At 36.6% G+C, this 23,573-nt stretch overlaps 1 protein-coding gene and 1 long non-coding RNA gene across 2 annotated transcripts; one reads left to right on the top strand and one right to left on the bottom strand.

Annotated features, from left to right (window-relative positions):
• Nucleotides 1-1,227: 1,227 nt before the first annotated feature.
• Nucleotides 1,228-21,291, top strand: LOC137392989 (uncharacterized). The gene is made up of 10 exons (XM_068079372.1): nt 1,228-1,311; nt 1,488-1,590; nt 1,714-1,797; nt 4,261-4,377; nt 10,984-11,175; nt 11,400-11,588; nt 13,556-14,000; nt 14,537-14,613; nt 15,916-16,053; nt 17,548-21,291. The coding sequence occupies exons 1-10, from the start codon at nt 1,252-1,254 to the stop codon at nt 20,508-20,510; spliced, it is 4,368 nt and encodes a 1,455-aa protein (XP_067935473.1). The 5' UTR covers nt 1,228-1,251; the 3' UTR covers nt 20,511-21,291.
• On the bottom strand, nt 13,978-17,874 carry LOC137392996 (uncharacterized). The gene is made up of 3 exons (XR_010978266.1): nt 17,759-17,874; nt 14,484-14,660; nt 13,978-14,086 (listed from the first exon to the last, which is right to left on the bottom strand). It is a non-coding gene; the product is annotated as an uncharacterized lncRNA (long non-coding RNA).
• Nucleotides 21,292-23,573: the final 2,282 nt, after the last annotated feature.

Here is a 23,573-nt window from a genome sequence, read left to right as displayed (position 1 = left end):
TACATGACGAGCCTGTTGGTCACCTGTGATAATCAAAAAGTGCTGCAGAAATTATTCACGAAGCATGTGTCACATGATCAGATTACGACAAGACGATTAGACCAAGCCGAAACAAAACTGTAAAGCAGCGAGCATCTATATTTGGTACGGGTCTTCGGCAAAACCTGAAGTGTTTGTCATAAACTAGTGCTACGAGAAGTTTTATATTGAGCATTTTATTGGCCTTTCAATTTACATGAGAACATCACGTGACAAAACAATAACCAAATGTAATGACTACGTCAGAAAAATAAACTGATTCCGATCTACGGCAGTTTCGTGTGGCTGTGATCAACTGTTCGCTTTTGAGCTTTTAAGAGCTTGTAATCACATTTCCACATATTTCGCACCTACAACATTACAGAGTAAGACATGGTGAATCTTTTGATACCAAATAACTGTAATGTGAATTTTGTTGCAAGTCAACCTTTAAATGTTGTCCAGCAACACGGCCTTATAGCAATGGAACTGTGAAGTCTTTCTAACCTGAATTCTTATCAAATCGTGAACACTTTGCACATATTTTCTTAATACTTGTACCTTAAAATTCAGGTGTTTTCAAAGTTCATAACAGTCTATGAAAAACATGCCTATTTCTATTTACGATAATTTTCGTTCGAAAATTTACAACAAATATTCTAGTGCACTGCAATAAGATTAATGCCTAAACACAAAAGCCACCTAATAACAACCTACCGTATTTAGTGTTTTCTGGTTTTTCAAAAAATAAAATTACAATAGTTGTTAATAATAACGGAGAGTTGGTCTACTGTTTCATCACTTTCTACAAAAATTCCAATAGTAAAAATCCTGCTGTCTAATGTGTTTCAAAGTGAAAATGATTGTTGCTAATGATTACACGAAACCACTTTCGCGCGGTGTTATTATTACGTAATATTCGTCAACTATTTAAACAAAATCTGAATTTCTCCTAATTATTAATGAATTTTCTGATAATTAAATATTCGGAAATTGTCTTAAATTATTAGCTTTTATAAGTTATCAGTTTTTCGCAAGATTTGTTAGCGTACACTTACATGTACACTTACATGCTACCTTCCAAAACTTCAATCCTCAATGGAATTTGATGAGTTCACTTGTGACTTAATCTCTGTTTGCTTCTGTCATACCAGCGCTACTACTGCCATGCTGGGCAAGGACAACAGGGCACAGAGAAACTCACTGGAACGCAAACGCAAAGGGAAGATTATAATGTACATATCTGAGCTAAGGGAGATGATTCCCAAACATTACTTGCCTTCCGCAAAAAAGGTATGTAATTGTTTGGAAGTTGGTAGGATCTCATGTCTTTTACATTGTTAATACAACTTTAAAAATTTATATATGTCAAAGATATTTTACAGTAGGTAATGAGAAGGCTATGAGCTGCTTCAATATATGTATAGGTAAGTCATATCTGACTTACACCGCTATGTCTATTTCCATAGGCACTCTCAAACAATGGAGTTCTTGAACAAGCTGTTCTTTATATGAGACATCTCAAGGAGCAGGCAGATCTTTTTCTTTCCAGCAATGGAACCGAGGCTCAGCGTGAGTAATAGCCTTTGTCTAGTAGTTGTACATGTACGTATATTGTTAAGGATAGTCAGCTCTTGTCTCACTAATATTTTATCTCATCGAGTCAGCTGTAGACCTGCTTCTGTATATTGGCAGGAAATGAAATAAACAGATTGAAGAAGGAGCTCGCTGTTGTTTCTGATGAAAGGGACAAGTATGAGAAGATGGTTCATCAAGCAGGTTGTTGATTGATTTTTCTTTCATATTGTCTTCTTTTTATATGTGTCTCTGCCCATATGGCCTGCAATCCTTTTTAAATTCATTCATCGCCCTCATTATATGTGTCTCTGCCCATATGGCCTGCAATCCTTTTTAAATTCATTCATCACCCTCATTATATGTGTCTCTGCCCATATGGCCTGCAATCCTTTTTAAATTCATTCATCGCCCTCATATGTGTCTCTGTCCATATGGCCTGCAATCCTTTTTAAATTCATTCATCGCCCTCATTATATGTGTCTCTACCCATATGGCCTGTAATCCTTTTTAAATTCATTCATCGCTCTCATTATATGTGTCTCTACCCATATGGCCTGTAATCCTTTTTAAATTCATTCATCACCCTCATTATATGTGTCTCTACCCATATGGCCTGTAATCCTTTTTAAATTCATTCATCGCTCTCATTATATGTGTCTCTACCCATATGGCCTGCAATCCTTTTTAAATTCATTCATCGCCCTCATTATATGTGTCTCTACCCATATGGCCTGTAATCCTTTTTAAATTCATTCATCGCCCTCATTATATGTGTCTCTGTCCATATGGCCTGTAATCCTTTTTAAATTCATTCATCGCCCTCATTATATGTGTCTCTGTCCATATGGCCTGCAATTCTTTTTAAATTCATTCATCGCCCTCATTATATGTGTCTCTGCCCATATGGCCTGCAATCCTTTTTAAATTCATTCATCACCCTCATTATATGTGTCTCTGCCCATATGTCCTGCAATCCTTTTTAAATTCATTCATCACCCTCATTATATGTGTCTCTGCCCATATGGCCTGCAATCCTTTTTAAATTTATTCATCACCCTCATTATATGTGTCTCTGTCCATATGGCCTGCAATCCTTTTTAAATTCATTCATCGCCCTCATTATATGTGTCTCTGCCCATATGGCCTGCAATCCTTTTTAAATTCATTCATCACCCTCATTATATGTGTCTCTGCCCATATGGCCTGTAATCCTTTTTAAATTCATTCATCGCTCTCATTATATGTGTCTCTACCCATATGGCCTGCAATCCTTTTTAAATTCATTCATCGCCCTCATTATATGTGTCTCTACCCATATGGCCTGTAATCCTTTTTAAATTCATTCATCGCCCTCATTATATGTGTCTCTGTCCATATGGCCTGTAATCCTTTTTAAATTCATTCATCGCCCTCATTATATGTGTCTCTGTCCATATGGCCTGCAATCCTTTTTAAATTCATTCATCGCCCTCATTATATGTGTCTCTGCCCATATGGCCTGCAATCCTTTTTAAATTCATTCATCACCCTCATTATATGTGTCTCTGCCCATATGGCCTGTAATCCTTTTTAAATTCATTCATCGCCCTCATTATATGTGTCTCTGCCCATATGGCCTGCAATCCTTTTTAAATTCATTCATCACCCTCATTATATGTGTCTCTACCCATATGGCCTGCAATCCTTTTTAAATTCATTCATCGCCCTCATTATATGTGTCTCTGCCCATATGGCCTGCAATCCTTTTTAAATTCATTCATCGCCCTCATTATATGTGTCTCTGCCCATATGGCCTGCAATCCTTTTTAAATTCATTCATCGCCCTCATTATATGTGTCTCTGCCCATATGGCCTGCAATCCTTTTTAAATTCATTCATCACCCTCATTATATGTGTCTCTGTCCATATGGCCTGCAATCCTTTTTAAATTCATTCATCGCCCTCATTATATGTGTCTCTGTCCATATGGCCTGCAATCCTTTTTAAATTCATTCATCGCTCTCATTATATGTGTCTCTGCCCATATGGCCTGCAATCCTTTTTAAATTCATTCATCGCCCTCATTATATGTGTCTCTACCCATATGGCCTGCAATCCTTTTTAAATTCATTCATCACCCTCATTATAGGTGTCTCTGCCCATATGGCCTGTAATCCTTTTTAAATTCATTCATTGTCCTCATTTGATTTCTCGAAAGATAGCCTTTGTTTGTTATCTTCCCTATTTAATCTTTTAAAAATTAATTTTATTCTATCAGTTGTGTTAAGTGTTAAAGCTGTAGTTTGTTTGGTTGTAGCACCTACCTGTAGGCTGCCAGCAACAGGGAAACTGACAAAGTAAGGTTCCAAAAGAAAGTTTTACATCAAAATTAGACTGCAATTTCACGAGAAAACCAGCTTACTTAGTAAAGATTTGCTTGTGATTTGAGAATGTGTCTTGCATCACAGCGGTGTCTAGCGTATACTGTGTGATCACAAAACGTTTGATTTGTTCACGACTGCTGTTATAGTATTTGAATCTTACGAACAGTTTTGACTTGTAAATTTGTTTCAGCCAAAGTTATTACTACATGGGTTTTTCTTTTTGCAAGAGGTTTTCTTGCTTTTCTTCAAAGGCTGCACTAAGGTGAGCTACCGCTTTAAACAGTTTGACTCTGCATTTCAGCTGCTGTGACTCCAAGTATGCTGTCTAACACGCTTTATAAGCGAGTATCTGCATCTCCCGATGAAAGCAAGCAACAGCAGATCACTAGTGGCAGCTCAGACAGACTTTTGGGACAGGGTGAGTCTGTCTGACTACTTGTCTGTCCTATCCAGAATATCTGGTCAATAGCGACCTCGACCTGAATATTTAGTTAATATTTGTTTGTTATCTGTGACCATTTGTGCATCAGCTTCATTTGAAGAGTTGCTGTCAGCATCCTGCAGGTGTGTATGGCGCCTTACAGTGCCTCGCGTTGCGTGTTCGCAACTCGCGTTGATCAACTCGAGTTGCACAACTCGAGTTGTGAACGCGCAACACGACTTTTCAAAAGTAAGGTGCAATATAGTGGTATTACGGTAGAATAACCGTAGATCTGGTTATATTAACAATGGTATATCAATAGGCACCCGTTAGCTAATAGAAATTAAACTGTATGTACTGTAAAACTAGAGCTAATAGCGAATTATTAGAATTATACTGTGCCGAGTTTGCAACTCGAGTTGCACAACTCGAGTTGTGCAACTCGAGTTGTACAACTCGAGTTATATTTACAAACTCGAGTTGTACAACTCGAGTTGTGCAACTCGAGTTGTACAACTCGAGTTGCAAACTCGGCACAGTATAATTCTAATAATTCGCTATTAGCTTTAGTTTTACAGTACATACATATAGTCTGGTGGCCACAGGGAATTTTTGTGTCGTTTTTTGCCAAGGTGGCACGACAATGGGGTATAACGAATCTTAGATTTAATGGATAGAATAAAACATTTCCTAACTTTTTTATTATACCTACCGGAATTATTCTTGTCAAGCAGTGATTATTTGCCATTAAAAGATGGGTAGAAATGCATAAATGAGATTTCCCTTGCGCCATGCGCAATTAGCCAAATCAGCCAATCAGCTAGGTAAACATAAATCTATGCATTTGTTTAATACGGGGCGTATTTGCATTCACCGATAACATTTGTGCCCTTAGTCTGTTTCCGCTGTTCCGTGTTAGAAACTGCCGTGTACGTTGGTTAGTAGTAGCGCAAACTTAGTATCTTCTATTTAAATTGATTACCACAGCTAGCTATTATCAGTTACATAATTCATTATAATCAGGTTTTACATGCTAAGAAGTCAACAAAGTTTTACTAACGGAAAAAAGCGATAATCCAAAGTTTTTATGAGATGTAGAGCACCATCTACAAACAGTCAGATCGCAGCTCGCAGTGTCAGTCGTATGTAAATGCCACACTGAATGCTTGAGGAAGATTGCTAGTGAGTCGAAATAACAAAGAGCTTCACAAGTTGCAAAGAATCTCAAACCCCTGAAAAAATAAGGTGAGATGATAGCAAACTCATTTACTTAATATTTATGAATAATTAATCAAAGATTAAATGCATTGCTTTATTGAAAATCTTGCGTTTCCTTCACTGTGTACTGTAGTCAGTTGGATCAATGAGTGATAGGTGTTGATTATAATGAATCAAACTCTCAAGTCAAACTTCTCAGTCCAGATTTTACATATTGGTTACAAACTATACAATAAACTAATCTCTGTCGTAGGTATTGTTGCTGTGTCTTCAGACACTCACTGTTTCATACACTCAATAGCTTAACTCAATTTGTTTAATTTTTAGGCTAAAACGGTAGCACTACATAACATTATAAGCTACTTATATTACTTATACTTACTTATACTAGAATACCTAGATTGGGTATTTTTTTAATAAACCAGTAATACTAGACTATTTGTAATATAGAATGCCTCTGTTGATTTTTATTAAGACTTAGCTCGCCTATTTACAAAATTGGAGACTGTATTGCTCTTTGAAACGTCAAACCAATATCAACACAAAGTGTAGTACCTTTATGCAAATGTATGATTGTTATTTAACTGATGGTTTGGTTAGTTTTAAGTTACTATATTGTGTCATGCAGAACTTATCAGTACTGTATTATTGTGTTATTACACTATATTCTAGTGTATTGTATTATAATAGCTGTATTATGTTGTATTGAACTGATTTGAATTGTGCTATAGGACTGATATGTTGCATTATGTTGTGTCATATTATATATATTAATGCATATTTTGTTGTATTTTAATCAATTGTATTATATTGTATTGTTATAGCACTCACATATCAATTATTACCTTACAGAAGTATGCGATGTATGAGTTAACTAATTATTGTTGTGGTTAAAGCTAAAGGGGTACATCTATTACTTTTATGTAGGGCTATGCACATTGCGTACACGTTCAAATCAGTATTGTAGCTCTTCCTATTTTCAAGTTTTAAATTTATTGCTACATTCTTTGATAGATCGTTTTTCAGGTAGGTTATGATCGATAAATATCGCACCATAAATGTATGTCAGCTCTTATATGTCTATATGATCATTTTGTAGTTTGAACTCATTGTCTCTAATGGATGCGATTCTTTACATTGTAGTCGGCCGCCAGGGACTTGATATGACAAACAGTTCTTGCCATCACCTTAGCCACTGATCTGCCAGAAACCCTCTTCATACTCGTTACATTGATACCTGTACAACTACTGATTGACAGGCTATACTGTATACCTCATTGGGTACACTGGTTGTGACGCAGACTAACTAACAAATCTAATGTAAACTTAATCTTTTAAATGAAATTATTATTATTAAAATTATTTCTTTTTTATTTAACTGACATCAATATGCGAAATTTCTGGCTTAGCTTTAGATTTATTGTACTGGTAGCATGTTAAAACCATGCAGTATTTTGAAACCATGTATGGTTGAAATGTTGAATGTAACCAGTATGATGGAATGTGTGGTGCAGTATGTTCGATGACAACCAACTTTCTGGATGATTAATTAATATCATGTCTTTGTATGGGTATCTTAGTACTTATGATGACTAGTATGAAGACTATGAAGACTTATGAAGACTAGTATGATTATTATATAGCATGTTTACCAAAATACATAGTCTGTTTATCATGATACATCAAAAACTGTTAATTGTTTCTAGAAAGCATATTGCAAAGTATTTAATAAAACTATTACATAATTATAATCTTAAAGCTCATCATCACCGTCTAATTGATTACCATCCTCAATCTCATCAGTCATTTCATTACTGCACTCTACACAGCCGCATAGACTTGCAAACTCTTTTTTTTTGCATGAGCAACTGGTTCATTGGACAAGCTGCCTAGGAATAGCGCTTTGCTCATCAGGAAAGCATTGCCCAGAAATCTCATCATCATCTTTACTCCAGACATGGTTTGTGGAATCTGGGGGCACCATTAATGGTTGAATTTTCCACTGCTGTATTGTTGCTTATTAATTGACCCTCATTAAATGCCGACGGAGAGAACCCTCTTGGTGGAAGGTTTTTTTTCATAAGATGTCCTTGATGAGAACAACCTGTATCTGGCGTCGGCTTCACTTGTAGGGTCAGACTTGCCATAAAGATGCAGTGTTGAACGTGTTAGTGCGTTGAACAGCCTTTTATCTAATATAATGTAGTAGTTGATTATATTGAATTATGTAATCCATGACAGCTAGCTTTGGAAATCGGTATAATTAGTAAATTAAAGTTTTCGATCATTACTCCAAACGCCGACGGTCGCTCGATGAGACAGGAAACTGACAACAAACCTAATTGATATCGGGGTTATTTAATACCCCCGTACTACAACATGAGGTAAATGTTGGTCTACGGCTCTGATTAGCTGTTCCGACTGACTGCACACGGCGTAAGAAAAAATTTATTTTTGTATAACTACTCACCATTTAATGGCAAATTACTCTTAGCTTATCAACTAAAATACTGGTAGGAAATTAAATTAGTAATGAATAAATTAGAAACATGTTAAAAGTGTCAAGTTACCATAGACCCCATCTTCTGCCACCTGTTGACACGATAATGCCCTGTGGGCCACCAGACTAATAGTTTAATTTCTATTAGCTAACGGGTGCCTATTGATATACCATTATTAATATAACCAGATCTACGGTTATTCTACCGTAATACCAATATATTGCACCTTACTTTTGAAAAGTCGTGTTGCGCGTTCACAACTCGAGTTGTGCAACTCGAGTTGATCAACTCGAGTTGCAAACACGCAACGCGAGGCACTGTAAGGCGCCATAGGTGTGAACAATCATTGCATTTTCTTATTTTAAAGATTTGTCCTTTCTATCACCCTTCATTAAGTCCATAGAAAAATATGATGTTTGCTTTTTAAAGTAGCTACAAAGTGGCTCTTAACCTGGTGAGAAGGTAATATTCCAAGATTTGAACTGCTTCAAGTGATATCTTTGTGCTGTAGCTGCTACTCTCGTTGTAGTGAAATTTATTTTAACAAAATATTAATGCAGGATGAAATCACAAACAACTGTCAACTGGTGATTAGATGTGAATATCCACCAAAAATGTGCAGCTGCCGTTTTAAGGCTGGAGTAATGAGTCTATGGATTTATTCACTACGTTGTAATATGTGCTTTTAATACTTATGCTTATGAATACAGTGAGCCCCCGTCATACGATTTTAATTCGTTAGTTGGTCTGTTACATAAATACAGTGAACCCCCGTCATACAATTTTAATTCGTTAGTTGGTCTGTTACATAAATACAGTGAACCCCCGTCATACGATTTTAATTCGTTAGTTGGTCTGTTACATAAATACAGTGAACCCCCATCATACGATTTTAATTCGTTCCGGTGTTGGCATCGTAAGGCGAAAATGTCGGATAGAGGGTTATAGAAACCCATAGTAATTATCTAATGCAACACCCCTGGTAAAAAACATTTTTGTCATTTTTAACAGTACAAATTTTATATATGTACTTATTAAAAATTAGTAACAAAATAGTATATTCACCTCAGTAACTATAGTTACCTACAGTTACTTTAGTGTATTTAGTGGTTATGATCTGCTGATAGCATTTTTATTAATCTTAGGACCCATGGCTAACGAATTAAAATTATATATGTAGTTATCTATATATATATAAATCTCAAATATTGTCGTCGTCTCTTTACATATCTGTCGGTCTGTCCGGCTATAGCTATTAAAATATTTTATATTAAAATTTCACAATCTACTGGACTCAAATTCACGAAGATTGCAGCCGCAGGTTTGCAATCCAATTCTCCATTCATGAGTCCACAGAGGCTTTTACGATTCAAAGCCCTTACTGTATACTTTATACACTCTTATCCTGATTTTATATGCTAAATGACGCAATAATTGAAACTCTATCAACTCTATTGAAACACGATGCTTTGTCGGCTTTTCGTGAACTTATATTTCCTGTTTTTCGTAAGGGTTAATTAAAAAATCGGAAAAGGCTAATACTTTATACTTGAAAAATTGTATTATCTCGAGTAGGAACATTTTCTCTTCATTTGATCAGACAAAGACACTCTGATATCTCATTTTTACATTTGCACCAGTATCGAGAGGTACCAGTATCGTCGTATTCAACGTTTTGATGGATAGCTTCTGCTGGAACAGTACTCTTTTTTATATACACACACACACTTCTATGCAACGAATTGTTATTATTAATTCAACCTATTCAGGATTTTTATCTTGTTTTCTCAGTTCATATTAGTTGTATCATTACCAAATCATCTTTTATTGTAATTGTAGCAAAACAGACTTAATTTAGCTATTACTTATTAATTATTTCACATTTACATTTAAACCCTTATATAGTTGTTTTATTTGGTTTCTTGATTTAACCTGCACAAAATATTTTCCTCATGATACGAAGTTTGAAAGTAACAGTGGTTTGACAAAGTTTGAAAACCTTTACAGTTGTTTTATTTATTTTTTATTTTACTCAAACTGCACAAAACACTTTTCTCATGATATGAATTTTAAAAGTTAGAATAGTAACTGCTGTTATATGTTAAATTTAAACAAAAATAAGTTTTGTGAGCATAGACTTTTATTACCCGGGCAACGCAGGGCATTCAACTAGTATAGTTATATACATAATAATGAAGTAAAGGTTATAGTAAATATTATATTAAATACTAAAATGCACAATAGATTTTCACTTTCGCTTTTTACTAATTGTTTCACTCGCGCAATATCAAGCATTTACGAAACACGAAGAATGCTGAAGTGAGAGTGAGCGTCGTATCTTTTTCAGGCGGATATCTCTTTCAAAAGCATATCGGCATCTTCATTATTTTAACGTATTCAGCACACCGATTTCCAAATTTGAATTTTAGAGACATTTTTGTTGATGTCATATGGTGAAAAAAATGTCGGTTGAGGAAACATTGTGTTCCACATTGTAAGGCGGAAAAACCATGAAACAGGGACGTCATAACGCGAGGGTGTGCTGTACTCAGTTCATGAACTCAATTTGTTTCAGTATAGCAGCCTCGAGTTACTAGGATATTTGATTTCTCTGGCTGCACTAAAACATCTCTGCAAGTAATTTATATAAAGAGCAACTGCTCGTGTGAAAGGTCACTCTAAGGTAGTGATACCGTGCTGGTGTCACTAGAGCCTTGGGTACTTAGTACATGTGCTGACCGCAAGTGGTGTGGGTCTGTTGTGAGGGCAATGAACCGGCATCCGTGTCGATGAATCCAGGCATCTACGCGCCATCATCTTTTAGCCGCTGATGCAGCATTTCATGTTGCAAGATGAATTGACGATAGAGTACTTTTTTGTACAGGTCTAATAATAACGCAAAGCGGACAGGCTTACTATGTAAATGAACAAGGGATACCTGTGGCCCAGGGCATGGCACCTGTTCAGTTACTTTCTGATAACATGATAGCAAAGTCAGCAGTGCCTGCAGTGTCTGTCACTTCTACATCTCCACAACTTTTGCCTGCTGTTTCCACAAACGCTCCAGTCACTCAGAGTGAGTACAGTACAGTGTGCATGCATGCTGTATAATGGTTAGCCCTTGACAGGTTAGGGTTGTTGTCACCTTTAGATACAGCACTTTTAGGTAAGGTGTCTTTACGTGTGCTGTCGCTGTTCAAAAAAGCTGATTATAAAAAAGCTGTTCGTTTGACCTGTCAGGAGCTGTCAATTGATTCTGACGTTAGCATTGCTGGTTTGCACCAATTGTGTTCGCTGCAGCCCCAGCCTCCGTAGAGAATTTGTCTGCAACTGGAGGAGTTCCAAATGGTTTGGTCGCATTGCCTGGCCACTCTGGCCAGATTCCTAGTGCAATAATCTTGCCCAATGGTCAAGTCATTCCAGTGGTCAGCTCAAACTCCACCCAGCCTATCGAGTCGAGCTCTACGCAGTCCACTCTGAGTAGCTCAGGTAAGCTCGAGGTTTTTAGTTACGTTCCAAAACACTCCACAGCAGGTCCGTTTTATTTCAATCAAAATTGATCATATTTTTTTGGAAATCCAGAATTTTTGAATGAAGCTGTACTGGCCGATAGTCCAATTTTTGTGAAAGACAGCAAACACCGCGTGTGAAATTGACCATTGTTAGTTATCTAATGCTCTGAAGCTAACCACTCTATCTATATTCACTATAATGTCCTTTTAGCTTGAAGCTTTCATTATAGGATTTCTAGAATGTTTAGCGAGTAAATGCTTTTTTGTATTTACGTCCAGGCCAAAAATAAACTTGCTTTGGTATCTCTTCAACTACCTTTTACCACATTTAAAGTATAGTTAGTAAATATAGTTAGCGAAATACGCTTGAATTCATTAGCAGAGATGAGTGAATCTGCAGGTTTAGCACATCAGATGTGCTAAAGCAAGTTCATTGTCCTATGAACATTAGGTACTAATGCACTAAGGTTGTATGGAAGGCATGAGAGTAGACTATATTTAAAAGTTTACTTGCAACAAAATTCACGTTGCAGTGCCAAAAGATTCACCATGTCTTACTCTCCTGTGTTGTAGGTGCCAAGTATGTGGAAATATGATTACAAGCGCTTAAAAGTTCAAAAACGAACAGTTAATCGCCCCCATCACGAAACCGCCGTAGATTGGAATCAATTTGTTTCTCTGGCGTAGTCAAACGATTTGGTTATTGTTTTGACACGTGATGTTCTCACGTGAATTGAAAGGCCAATAAAAGGCTCAATACAAAACTTCTCGTATCACTAGTTTATGACAAACACTTCGGGTTTTACCAAAATAACTGTATCAAGTATAGATGCTCGCTAGTTTATAGTGTCGTTTCAGCTTGGTCTAATCGTGTAGTCGTAATCTGATCATGTGACCCATACTTCCTGCAAAACAGCGCGAATAATTTTTGCAGCGTTGTTCGACTATCACAGATGACCAACAGGCTCGTCATGTTTATCAGAGGATGATATGCATGCCTTCGAGCTAAGGTTAAAAAATTAAACAAATTTTTACGGTGGGTTTTGAAATATCAGTGCTCAAAGTGACAGCATTACAGTGATGATGAAATAGACGCGTAAGGACAATAGACATGGTTTTATTGAATGCGTGAAGTATATTTGTGAAAATATTTCGACGAATGAGTTTGCATGAAAGTGTAAACAGAAGCCATCTTGTTCAGCTACGTCCCATTTGAGCCGTTTTGGAAAGGGATTCTAATCTACGGCAGTTTCGTGATGACGGCGATTAACTGTTTGTTTTTTAGCTTTTAAATGCTTGTAATTACATTTCCACATACTTTGCACCTACAACACAACAGAGTAAGACATGGTGAATCTTTTGATACCAAATAACTGTAATGTGAATTTTGTTGCAAGTCAAACTTTAAAGCTGTGGTTGTTATTGCACCACTTCTACTAATTTGTAGCATCCGCCGTTAGAGCGTAAAAATATAACAAGTGTTTCTGTTTTATTACTGTTTCTAAAAAATTATACTTTAGTCTTTATTCGCTTTAGAATGTGAATTATTTTTTGCCCGAGTCATCATTGTCATAACTTGGCAGAAAATCTAAAACTCTACGTGAGCATTCGTAATTGTTAGTCAGATAAATATTTATGATTTAGAGAAACTAAAATGAGATGAAGCAAAAAGCTAAACACAAATCTGGTGATGGAGACTCGGGGTATTGAAACAAGCTTCTAGATCTTTCTAGGAAGATTTGAAGTAATTCAGGTCTGAAGGAAAATGTCATTTGTACAGATAAAAAACCCAAAGTTATCAATCACAGTGAATACAAACTAGCTTTTGTTTGTTTATAAATGTTAAATACTTTATTCTAGCCAGCGATTGGTTATAATAAGCTCTTCGTCTACGCTTTACCGTAGACTCTGCATTTAAGCTAACATTCAATTGGTGTCTTGCAGACCTCTCATCTACTGTCACAACTGTGACGAGCACAACTGTAATCGCCAGTGCTCCGAGTAGTGCTGAGCTGACTTGTTCCTCAAGCACTACTGCGGGGGTGATGCTGATAGGGAATCAGCAGGGCCTGTCCACTAACGCTTTACATACCACCGTTGATGTGTCTCTCAACCAGTTGGGCAGAAAGATCATGCCAAAGCCACCCATGTTTGAGCAGATGGCTACTTCTTTCACACTGGCTCCTCTGCCGATTCCGGCGTGTTCCGTTAATGTTGCACCGAGCCTTTTCAGCGTTGATACCGAGTCCCAAAAGAAGAGAAAGACAAGAAAGAAGAAAACAAAGGAAAGTGATATTCTAGTTGGTAAGGATGTGCTTGCTACAGCAGCAGAGTCATTGTTTTCAACAAGCCATGACTCACCTATTCCTTCACAACAGGATGCAGCAAGGTTAGCACTAGTTTATGTTGTATCAAATTGGGTTCGTAGCACTCTCGTTTGTTACCTCCGTTCATGTTTAATTTCTTTGTCAAAAACTGTATAAAACATACATAAACCAGCCTAGACATTCTAGCAGACAACCATTTTAAAGTCCTCATATTATGACTTGATGCAGTGGTTGTTGAGTGCTGCTCCAAATAATGTTTTTGGATGCAAGTTAATGGTAAGAAACCTATGGGCTGATAACTTTTGAAAAATGGAGATTGACAATGAATAAAAAAGTTTTTCAAAAAAATTGGCAATTTTTTACTATTATTATTTTAGCGAATATTAAAGATAGTGCTAAAAAAGGTAATTTTACACAGCTTGGCTACAGAAATTATATCTGGAGTTTTGCCATAATGATGATTTTACAGTAGTGTCAACTAATATAGGACAACCATTTAGATTTCAGGTGAAAATCAATAAACTTTGCAACTGTTTGGCACACACCTTTTCATGGTAGCATATTTATTCTTGATGTTCTATTTATGATTCGTTGTTAGTGCTGCTCCAGTTCCTTCTCAGACAGTTACACACAGCCAAGTGCAGATGCTGCCTCTTGTACCAAATCCCCTCAATGGTAAGCCCATGTCATGAAAGCGCTTGTCGGACAACTGAGTTACAACACTGTAGCCAAACAACTGAGTTACAACACTGTAGTCAGACAACTGAGTTACAACACTAGTCAGACAACTGAGTAACAACCCTGTAGTCAGACAACTGAGTGACAACCCTGTAATCAGACGACTGAGTGACAACCCTGTAATCAGACAACTGAGTGACAACCCTGTAATCAGACGACTGAGTGACAACCCTGTAATCAGACAACTGAGTGACAACCCTGTAATCAGACAACTGAGTGACAACCCTGTAATCAGACAACTGAGTGACAACCCTGTAATCAGACAACTGAGTGACAACCCTGTAATCAGACAACTGAGTGACAAAACTGTAGTCAGACAACTGAGAGAAAGCTCTGTAGCAGAGCAACTGTGTGAACACAAATGTAGTAAAACACGGTTATCAGACAACTGAGTAAAAACACAAGCAAATATCCAAATTTACAGGAATTTCTAACTAGGAAGTCATTAATTATCTACTTGACCATGAATTATATGATTGAACAATGTGCATGACCATATTGCGGCAATAATGCTCTAATGGCTTAAGATTGTCTAAAATTAATGAATCAACTGTTTCTTTAGATTAATAATGGTCATATATCCGATGTTGTACACACAGCAGATAGGAATGTTGATAGACTATCAACTGTTCTTTAGCACTAAAAATGACAACGGCACCGGTGCTCGATGAATCTGTTGGCTTTTTGGTGGCAATAGTGTTTTAAAACTATTTTCTCAGGAACAGTGTTAATGACTATTTCTCACCTAGTTTTAAAATGATGAAAACTAACATCATCAACTTTGCAGTGTGTTTCATTAATCTTTTTGATTCAAAATAAAATTATAACAATTGATATACCGACAGGTTCTGTTACTATAGCAATAAATGTGCCGATAGCCCTGTTATTATAGCAAAAAGTATATCATTGGTATGTACTGCTACAATGGTGAGTATACCAAGGGGTTCTGTTGTTATAGAAATTGCTGTACCAATGGCTTTCGTGATTATAGCAATAAATTCATCGAAGGGTTCTGTTGCTATAGAAATGGCTCTACCACTGATTTCGGTGGGTATAGCAATAGATGCACTGAAGGGTTCTATTGCTATAGAAATCCTATAGCACTCACTACCCCTTATAGTCAGCGTCTAACTGTCAAGATATGACGCCATAAAAACATTTGGTAATGCTGAGGGCTGGTCTTCTGTTTAATAGTTCTTTCCAACTGACTGCATTACACCTAGTACTTTTATACTTTAGGGGTGCGAGCTCGAAGAACTAAAAAGCGGAAAATCAAAGAGGCTAAAAAGGCAAGCTTGCCAGATGAGCAGAAAAAACCTGCAAAAGCTGCAAAATCTCTGAAGCCAGTATCCAAATCCCCAACCACTGAAACAACTGGTAAGTTGCTTTCTAGATTTTTCATGACTTAAATCTTGATGAATAAAACATTAGCTACCAATGCCATCTCTGAAAACATTGTTTAGACTATTTTGCCTTTTTCGTTTATGAAAGATTTGTCGTTAGTTTCGCTTTGGATTTGAGTGTAAGAATTTAGTTCAGCCATGGATATTGCTTGTCATATGATTATAATTCGAAGTACTTGATGCAAACTGTAGACTTAGACTGTACTTACCCTAGGACACTTATGTATTGGCGGCATCTAACTTTCGCATTTTCGCGGCAACATCCTCTCGCAAAAATTTCATGAGCGAAACTAAACTATCATAACGAACGAGCGAAAACGCGAAATTAAATGGCTTTGTTCATTGATATTCACAATAATATCGTCATATTAGAAATGCAGGCAATTTCGTGTGTGGTTGGCTCATTGGGCAATTTTTGCTAAACTCATAGCTAATACACCGACTGAGCAACATGGCAAAACCAATTAAGATAATAAGTTTTTTGGAAAAGCCTAGACAAATGAGGAAGATGATGATATTAGTTTAGTCATTGAATTTGTAACTGATGAGGATGACAGTCTGGTAGGGAAAGTCATAAAATTGAATAATAATTATTGTGGTGATGAATTTTATTACCAACCAAAAGCAATAACAACCCGGAGCCATGGCCACCGCGTGCTATAAATACTTGAATTCTAATATTGGTACCACATCAGTCACTGCGGCAGGGACGTTGACGTCATTGATAGTCCAGGAAACAAATGGCAGCAAGCAATCAAATTGCATTATTGATCTCGCCTACACATTTCTACCTGCGGTTCACAAATACAAACTACCGTACTTTTCGGACTATTAGCCGCTACTTGTTTCTGATGATTTGAGCCATGCGGCTTATATAAGGGTGCGGCTAATCTGTGGCTTTTTCTTTCACCGCTAGGGCGCACTAACAGGAATCTCCAATTGGTGCGCTCTAGCGGTGAAAGAAAATATGAAACAATGCCTCACGGTACTGTCCCGTTAGACACTAAATTAAAAAGTGTCGGATAATACGAAACTGTGCCGTTCTGCACTGTTCCGTTTTAAACGGCAAAGTTGCTGCCACATTAAAAAGCAGTCCTTAGTTCTGCGGCCTATACAAAGGTGCGGCTTATGTATTGTTTTATTATCATTTTTTGGAAAATAAAGCAGATGCAGCTTATATAGAGGTGCGGTTTATAGTCCGAAAAGTACGGTAGTCCCAAATTGAAACATATTTCGTACCAGTGAACTAGACCTGAGGAATCTAATGATGTTTGCTCCTCTGCATTTATTTTCACATCACTATATTTTCGCACTCATCAGAGCTGCGAGATTAAGTTGCAGCGAAATTTTACTCTGTATGCTACTCACGAAACTAAATACTAGCGAAATATAAGTGTCCTAGGGTACTAGATATTAGTTTTAGAATCTTTTGATCATTTTCAAATTATTGTGGTTGTATGATCTAAAGGTACCCATCTGAGTCTGCAAAAAGAAGAGAAATGCACAGCCATGGAAGAATCCAATACTGAACAATCTCAAGCAATTGAATTTGATCCTAATGACCTAGAGAACATTTTGGAGCAAGTAGAAAATATTGAAGGTATTGCCCCTGCCACAGAATCTCTATCTGGAATTTTAAAAGAAAAGGAGTCTAACATTCAAAGTGATTATGTGCTCACTGTTGATGAGGAGTTAGGTCCTGTGTTTACTTCCTCAAGCCCGCCTGCAGTCACATCTACAAACCAGAAAGCAGACAGTTTGAAAGTACCTGATGACAACAATTCTTCAATCTCTGATTCATATTTAGTAGGTAGTTTAACCAAAAATACCGAACAGCCAGTGGACCATAGAAGACAAAATCAAAAAGACCCCAGCAGTACAAAATCTGTGCTTGATGCCTATACTGGTCATTGCGCTAATGAAAGCTACTCTATATCCCGAAACTCTAAAAAATCAGAGGATTACATTGAAGGTATAGCTAACAGACCATCAAATTCTGAACAAACAAAAACTGTAGAACAGGTCCTAAGTCAAAGGCCTAAGCCACAAGATTTCAGTCAATATAATTCTACAGATGGCGCTCCAGTGTCCACTGGAACAAAGGACCGTCGACTATCTACCTCTGAAACCGTTTCTAGTAGTGCCTTTGCTTTACAATCAGCAACACCGAATCATAAAGGTGCTAAAGTCAATCCTAGTTTACAACAGCAACATTCTGTCGAGGACAATATACAAAAGGATATGGTTCATGGTGGCACTCAGTCTGTGTGTGAAGCCTCCTCCATTGTTACATATCCATCCTATACCAATCACATTGGCATGTCTGCACCTTTATCTCGAAGTACTCTGAATACACCACAAACCGTGCAATCTGCGGTAATATCAAACCATCCAACTAGTACAAACTCAGGTGTCAAACCCTCTATCTCTCACCAGTATCATACTTCAAACTTCAGATATGATAGTGGCAACAATTCTGTGCCTGTAGCTACTTCACCAGATTCACCAAGAATGGTCCACAGATCATCTCCTTGTGCCACCAGCAAATCTGAACCAACCAAAGTATCCCTTTCTTCTGATATTACAAATTGCAGTGTATTGTCAAGCTCTCCTACTAATTCTTTCTCCTCTACATTAAGCTTCACAAACAAAGACACTTCAAGTCATAATTTTGTACCAGCATGGTCACCAGCTAAAGATGCTGAAAAGGGGCTTTCTAATTCTATGCTATCGAATCCTCATCTTTCTAATCAAAGTGTCACTTCATTTCTACCCTCTTCATCATATCAGCAAACATTTCCACATAAGCAATACCCTCCACTAAATGAAACATCCGCTCTGACTAAGACTGGTAGTTCTTTTCAAGGTGATCCATATCAATACACTCAATTTACAACTTCGGATTCTAATCAAACACTTTCAGACCCGCTGACAACGATTTATGCCCAACGTAATGCTCAAAATCATAAATTTGATGCATCCCAAAGTTCAGCAATGCTCCCGCCGCAGATTTGCAGGAGTGATACAAGTCAAGTGCTAGGGCGTGATTCCAGTATTTGGTCCAAAGTTACACCCAGTACTGAGAGTGTATCAGCCCATGATCTTAGTCATAGTTCTATAACGCGGGAAAGTCTTCCTTCTCCCAACACTAATCCACTATTATCTACCACTCATCGTCCAAAGACACCATCCACCCAAAAGAGTAGTAGAACAAAGCACACGAAAGAATCAATAGATAGCAGTCAGCGAACAAATCAAGGCCATCAAGCTGATCAAGCTCGGTTGCCACCTGAGGCTGGCTACATGCAATCAAATAGTATATATGGGTTCAGTCAGAACAATGCACATTCTTCCAGACCTCATCATATTGATTCCAGTAATGCTTCTACATCAAAAAACAGTGCATTTAGTGCAGAATCTATTCTTACAAAGAGAAAGAACTCGATAGAAAGAGATAAGAGCTTAGAGTCTCAGGGACAATCAGTGCTAGGGGATGGTGCAGCAAATCTGCACCTGGACCATAGACAGCTTTTACAAAAAGATAGAAACTTCATGACAAGTCAAGGCTATGCAGCTCCATTCAATGTCAATCTTTTTAGCTCTTCCGCTTCATCAATAACAACTTTGCAATCATTGCCTTCACATTCAAAGCCTGCATTTCCTGATCCTTCTTTCACATTTAGTCTCACAAGTACGTCTTGTCCAACTGTTTCGGCTAGTACATATGAAAAATCTGCCCATTCCTTTCATACACAGCACACCCAACGTAATACCATACACAATTTCCAGTCAAACTCTCACAGTTCTGGATTACATCCTTCCGTACCCGCTGAAATGCCACCTCAACCTCTGATCCACACATATCCAAATCAGTTCGACCTCAATCCATCCAACTCTCATCCTGGACCACCGATAGCGAAACCTAAACAAGTCAAGTCTCATCCAGATACTGCGAAAGATTTATCACACGCTCCTTATAGTTTTCCCGGTCAATCATATGGAATGTCAGCATTTACAGGCAGTCAACCTCATGAGTCAGGCTCAGCCAACCTTTTTAATCCCCAACCTTTACATAACAATCCTTCAGTCTCCCTTGCGCTTCAGTTTCAACATCCTGCATTTCCAACATTGCCAAACAGATCAGTTAATGACTTTGCTTGCCACACTCCTCAAATGGATGCACCTGCTAGGTTCAACATCAACAACATATTTAGGGAAAAATCTCCAATAGACCCTTTCAGATTAAGTGGAAACAATGTTGTATATCCACCAGCTCACTCAAATATTTATCCCCACCATATGGGATTATTTGGAGGTTCATCAGGACTGGACATTAACCGAGCCCCATCAGTTGCAGCTTTTGCTGCTTCTAATCCAAGTCTTGCTGGTCTTCGAAATCCATTTGACTTTAACATAACTGGTCAGCGATAGCAAGGCCTACTCCTTGAAGGTGTATAGGATGCTTAGTCGATGCCGCAGCTTGAGGAATGCGTTAGCATAAGCATACTCCTGTTTCGTATTATAATCATGATAACTGATCATTTCTTCAAAATTTTTACATTTTTGCAACAACATTTTACAAGGTCTTGTACCACTCCTATATTTTACAGAATTCTAAATTTTGTACGGCCCAGTTTATTGTATGAATTTATACTAACACATATTTTGCCAAACTTGTATACTATTGTATATAATTGGAAATGTTGAATAATGTATTGCAATTTGTACAAAATGATAATGTTGTTATATTTTAAAACCATCCTTATAATGTACATACACAATAGTGTATAGATTGTAGAAATATCTAATTATATTCCATGCTTTTGGCAAACTTTATATATATTGTTTTTTATATTTGCACACGATTCACTTTATTAGTAGTGTGATAAGATAACATCTGTAAACAAAAACTTGCAATATATCTTTCACAACAATTAATTATTTGTAGCTTGTTCAAAACCAATGTTTTATGTTGTAGTCGGAAGGAAATCTTTGTTAACAGCTATATCTTCTTTTACAAACACCCGTTGCTCAACTGATTAAATTAATTTTATTATGCGTCCTTTACACACATTAATCTATTTAGAGAGTTCTTGTTGCCTTTGATAACCTGTTTTTTTATTTATCTACTGCGTAATCAGATGTGGTAGCGTTATAAGAATTACCTTCATAGCAGGTTCTGTCGTTTCAACGCTATAACAATCAATATATAGCTTCATGTTCTTATCGAGCATCGCATAAGATTATTCAAGGACCAAACTACCCACGAGAATATTTGACTTGCCACTCTTGAGCAGAAAACTTTAAATTTAAAAGGATTTCACCTAATATGTTATTCGTGTCTTAAATACTGTTACGGTTAGCAAATATCAAAGTTGCCTTCCTGTTGAAACATGCATTGCTTTGTATCCATTGAGGCATTGACATGTCATAATTTATCAAACAAACCAGATGGGCAAAATGCATTGAATTGGCACAATTTGAATTACGTAGTTTATATTAAAACTAAATGCAAGAGCAACTCTCTGAATTGTCAACTCAGCCTTCTCAGGTCAGTATAACTACCATCGCTGAATCGACGACAGCCTGATTTTTAATCATTTTATAGAATACTTGTAACTGCAGAGGCCTTCATTTTTTATGTTACAATTAACAGGTACTTACTTCTGTTTCTATTAGATAAATTATATCATGAGAAAAAAGTTGTAAATTATAGATTCTTAATGTTGAGTTTGTGCGTAGAAACTGCAATGCTAATACTGTACATCTATTATCACATGATGAACACATTTACATTAAGCAATTCGTGCACAAAACTGGTGTCAATTTTAATTCCTAAAAGCACTTGTTTTTATAGCTGACTCTGATTGAATTTACAAATATATATACATCATCTTTATATATGTGTAATATTAGAAGATTATTTGGACGAGCCTGCCCAATAGTGCTCCTCATCGATTTTTTGATTTGCTTCAATGCAGAAAAGGATCTCTCACTCGCTGCATTAGTGGCAGGCAAAACCAATACTAGACTAGTGAGCCTCTCCACTTGATCGCTAGAGTGCAACTAGCACTAGTAATAGCAGTTGGAAATTCCAAGTGAATGAGCTTGCACTGCAATTCTTAATACTCAGCCGCCAAAAATCACTAAAAAGTGGAGAATATGGGCCTGTAAAGTACTTTTTATATTTTTGAGTGAGAATACGTTTGGAAAACAAAACACAAAAAAAGAAAGCAATCTAAATTTTATTGTATGTGTTTCATTTGAATGTACTGTGTATGTTTTGAATTTGGCGTATGTTTACTAATTTTTACACGATTTCTCCCAGCTGTCTACCGTTAAAGCCACCTCTCGTTGTTGCATAATTAGGAGTTATTGTGTGTCGCATACAAAGTAGGACAACTTTAGTTTCCAATAATTTAACTTTTGTGTTTTTGCGTATGATGACAGTTTTTCAATTTGTGCTGATGTAGACAAATCCTACTTACGTTTCTAAAACATTCATTTTGAACAACACAAAATCAATAAAACACCCAACTCCTCTGCCCACCGTCCGTTTTCGCTTGTCTCGTCTCAATGGCCAACGTCTAAGGCGAATAAACCTTTTGTAGTTTCTATTGGTATTTTTCTATTCTTTTTTTCTGTATGTATCTTTTCTATTTGTTGTGTAATAATATAATTTTAACATGCATTTGTTACAGGTTTAACCATTACATATATTTATAGTTTATACAAATAGGTACATATTATGTCGAGTTGCTGCATGGAGCGGATTAAGGCGTTTATATTGCAAATCAATTTCTACTTACGAAATAGCTTCCCAAACGAATAAATTTCGTAAGTAAAGGTTTCACTGTACGCGTGCATGCGCAGTCAATATACTACCTATATTCTACGGCAGTCGATATACCCTAAGACACGTATTACCAAAATGCTAGGTAAAGAGAACTCTACACTGAAAACAAAATTTTTGTGGATTAAATTAATAATATAGGTAAGAAAAACAATTAGCTAATAGTTACTACAAATATATATAATATATATACACTGTATGTTGTAATTACATAAAATACAGTATGTAGTTCTCCTGGTGTGAACACAGGTTTTATATTTTCTAAAATATTATCCTGGTTGTTCGTGTAGTGTGTATACTTAATCAGTAGAAAAACAAATTTTTATAATAGGTTCCGTACAAAATTTAACAAAAATTTGCAGCTACATGTATTTTGCTAACTAGAAGCTATAAATATACATGTAACTGTATAACTGTGTTATATAATACAACTATATATAGTTGTTAAAACAACTATATAATAATTGTAGTAAACTATAAATATAATATTTTGAAAACAGTAACTCTACTAGGCTTAAAAGCTTGTGTTATTTTTATACAAGAAAAGATCTACAATTTCGTGAGCTTCCAGCGATAACTGTAATCGCTGCGATCTAATTAGACAAGACGTTTTTAGAATATAGGAAAATAGAAGTCGCTAA

This window comes from Watersipora subatra, chromosome 1 (assembly GCF_963576615.1).
Source record: "Watersipora subatra chromosome 1, tzWatSuba1.1, whole genome shotgun sequence".
In the NCBI taxonomy this organism is placed as follows: domain Eukaryota; kingdom Metazoa; phylum Bryozoa; class Gymnolaemata; order Cheilostomatida; family Watersiporidae; genus Watersipora; species Watersipora subatra.
Note: the sequence above shows the minus strand (reverse complement) of the source record. Positions and strands in the feature narration are given on the sequence as shown.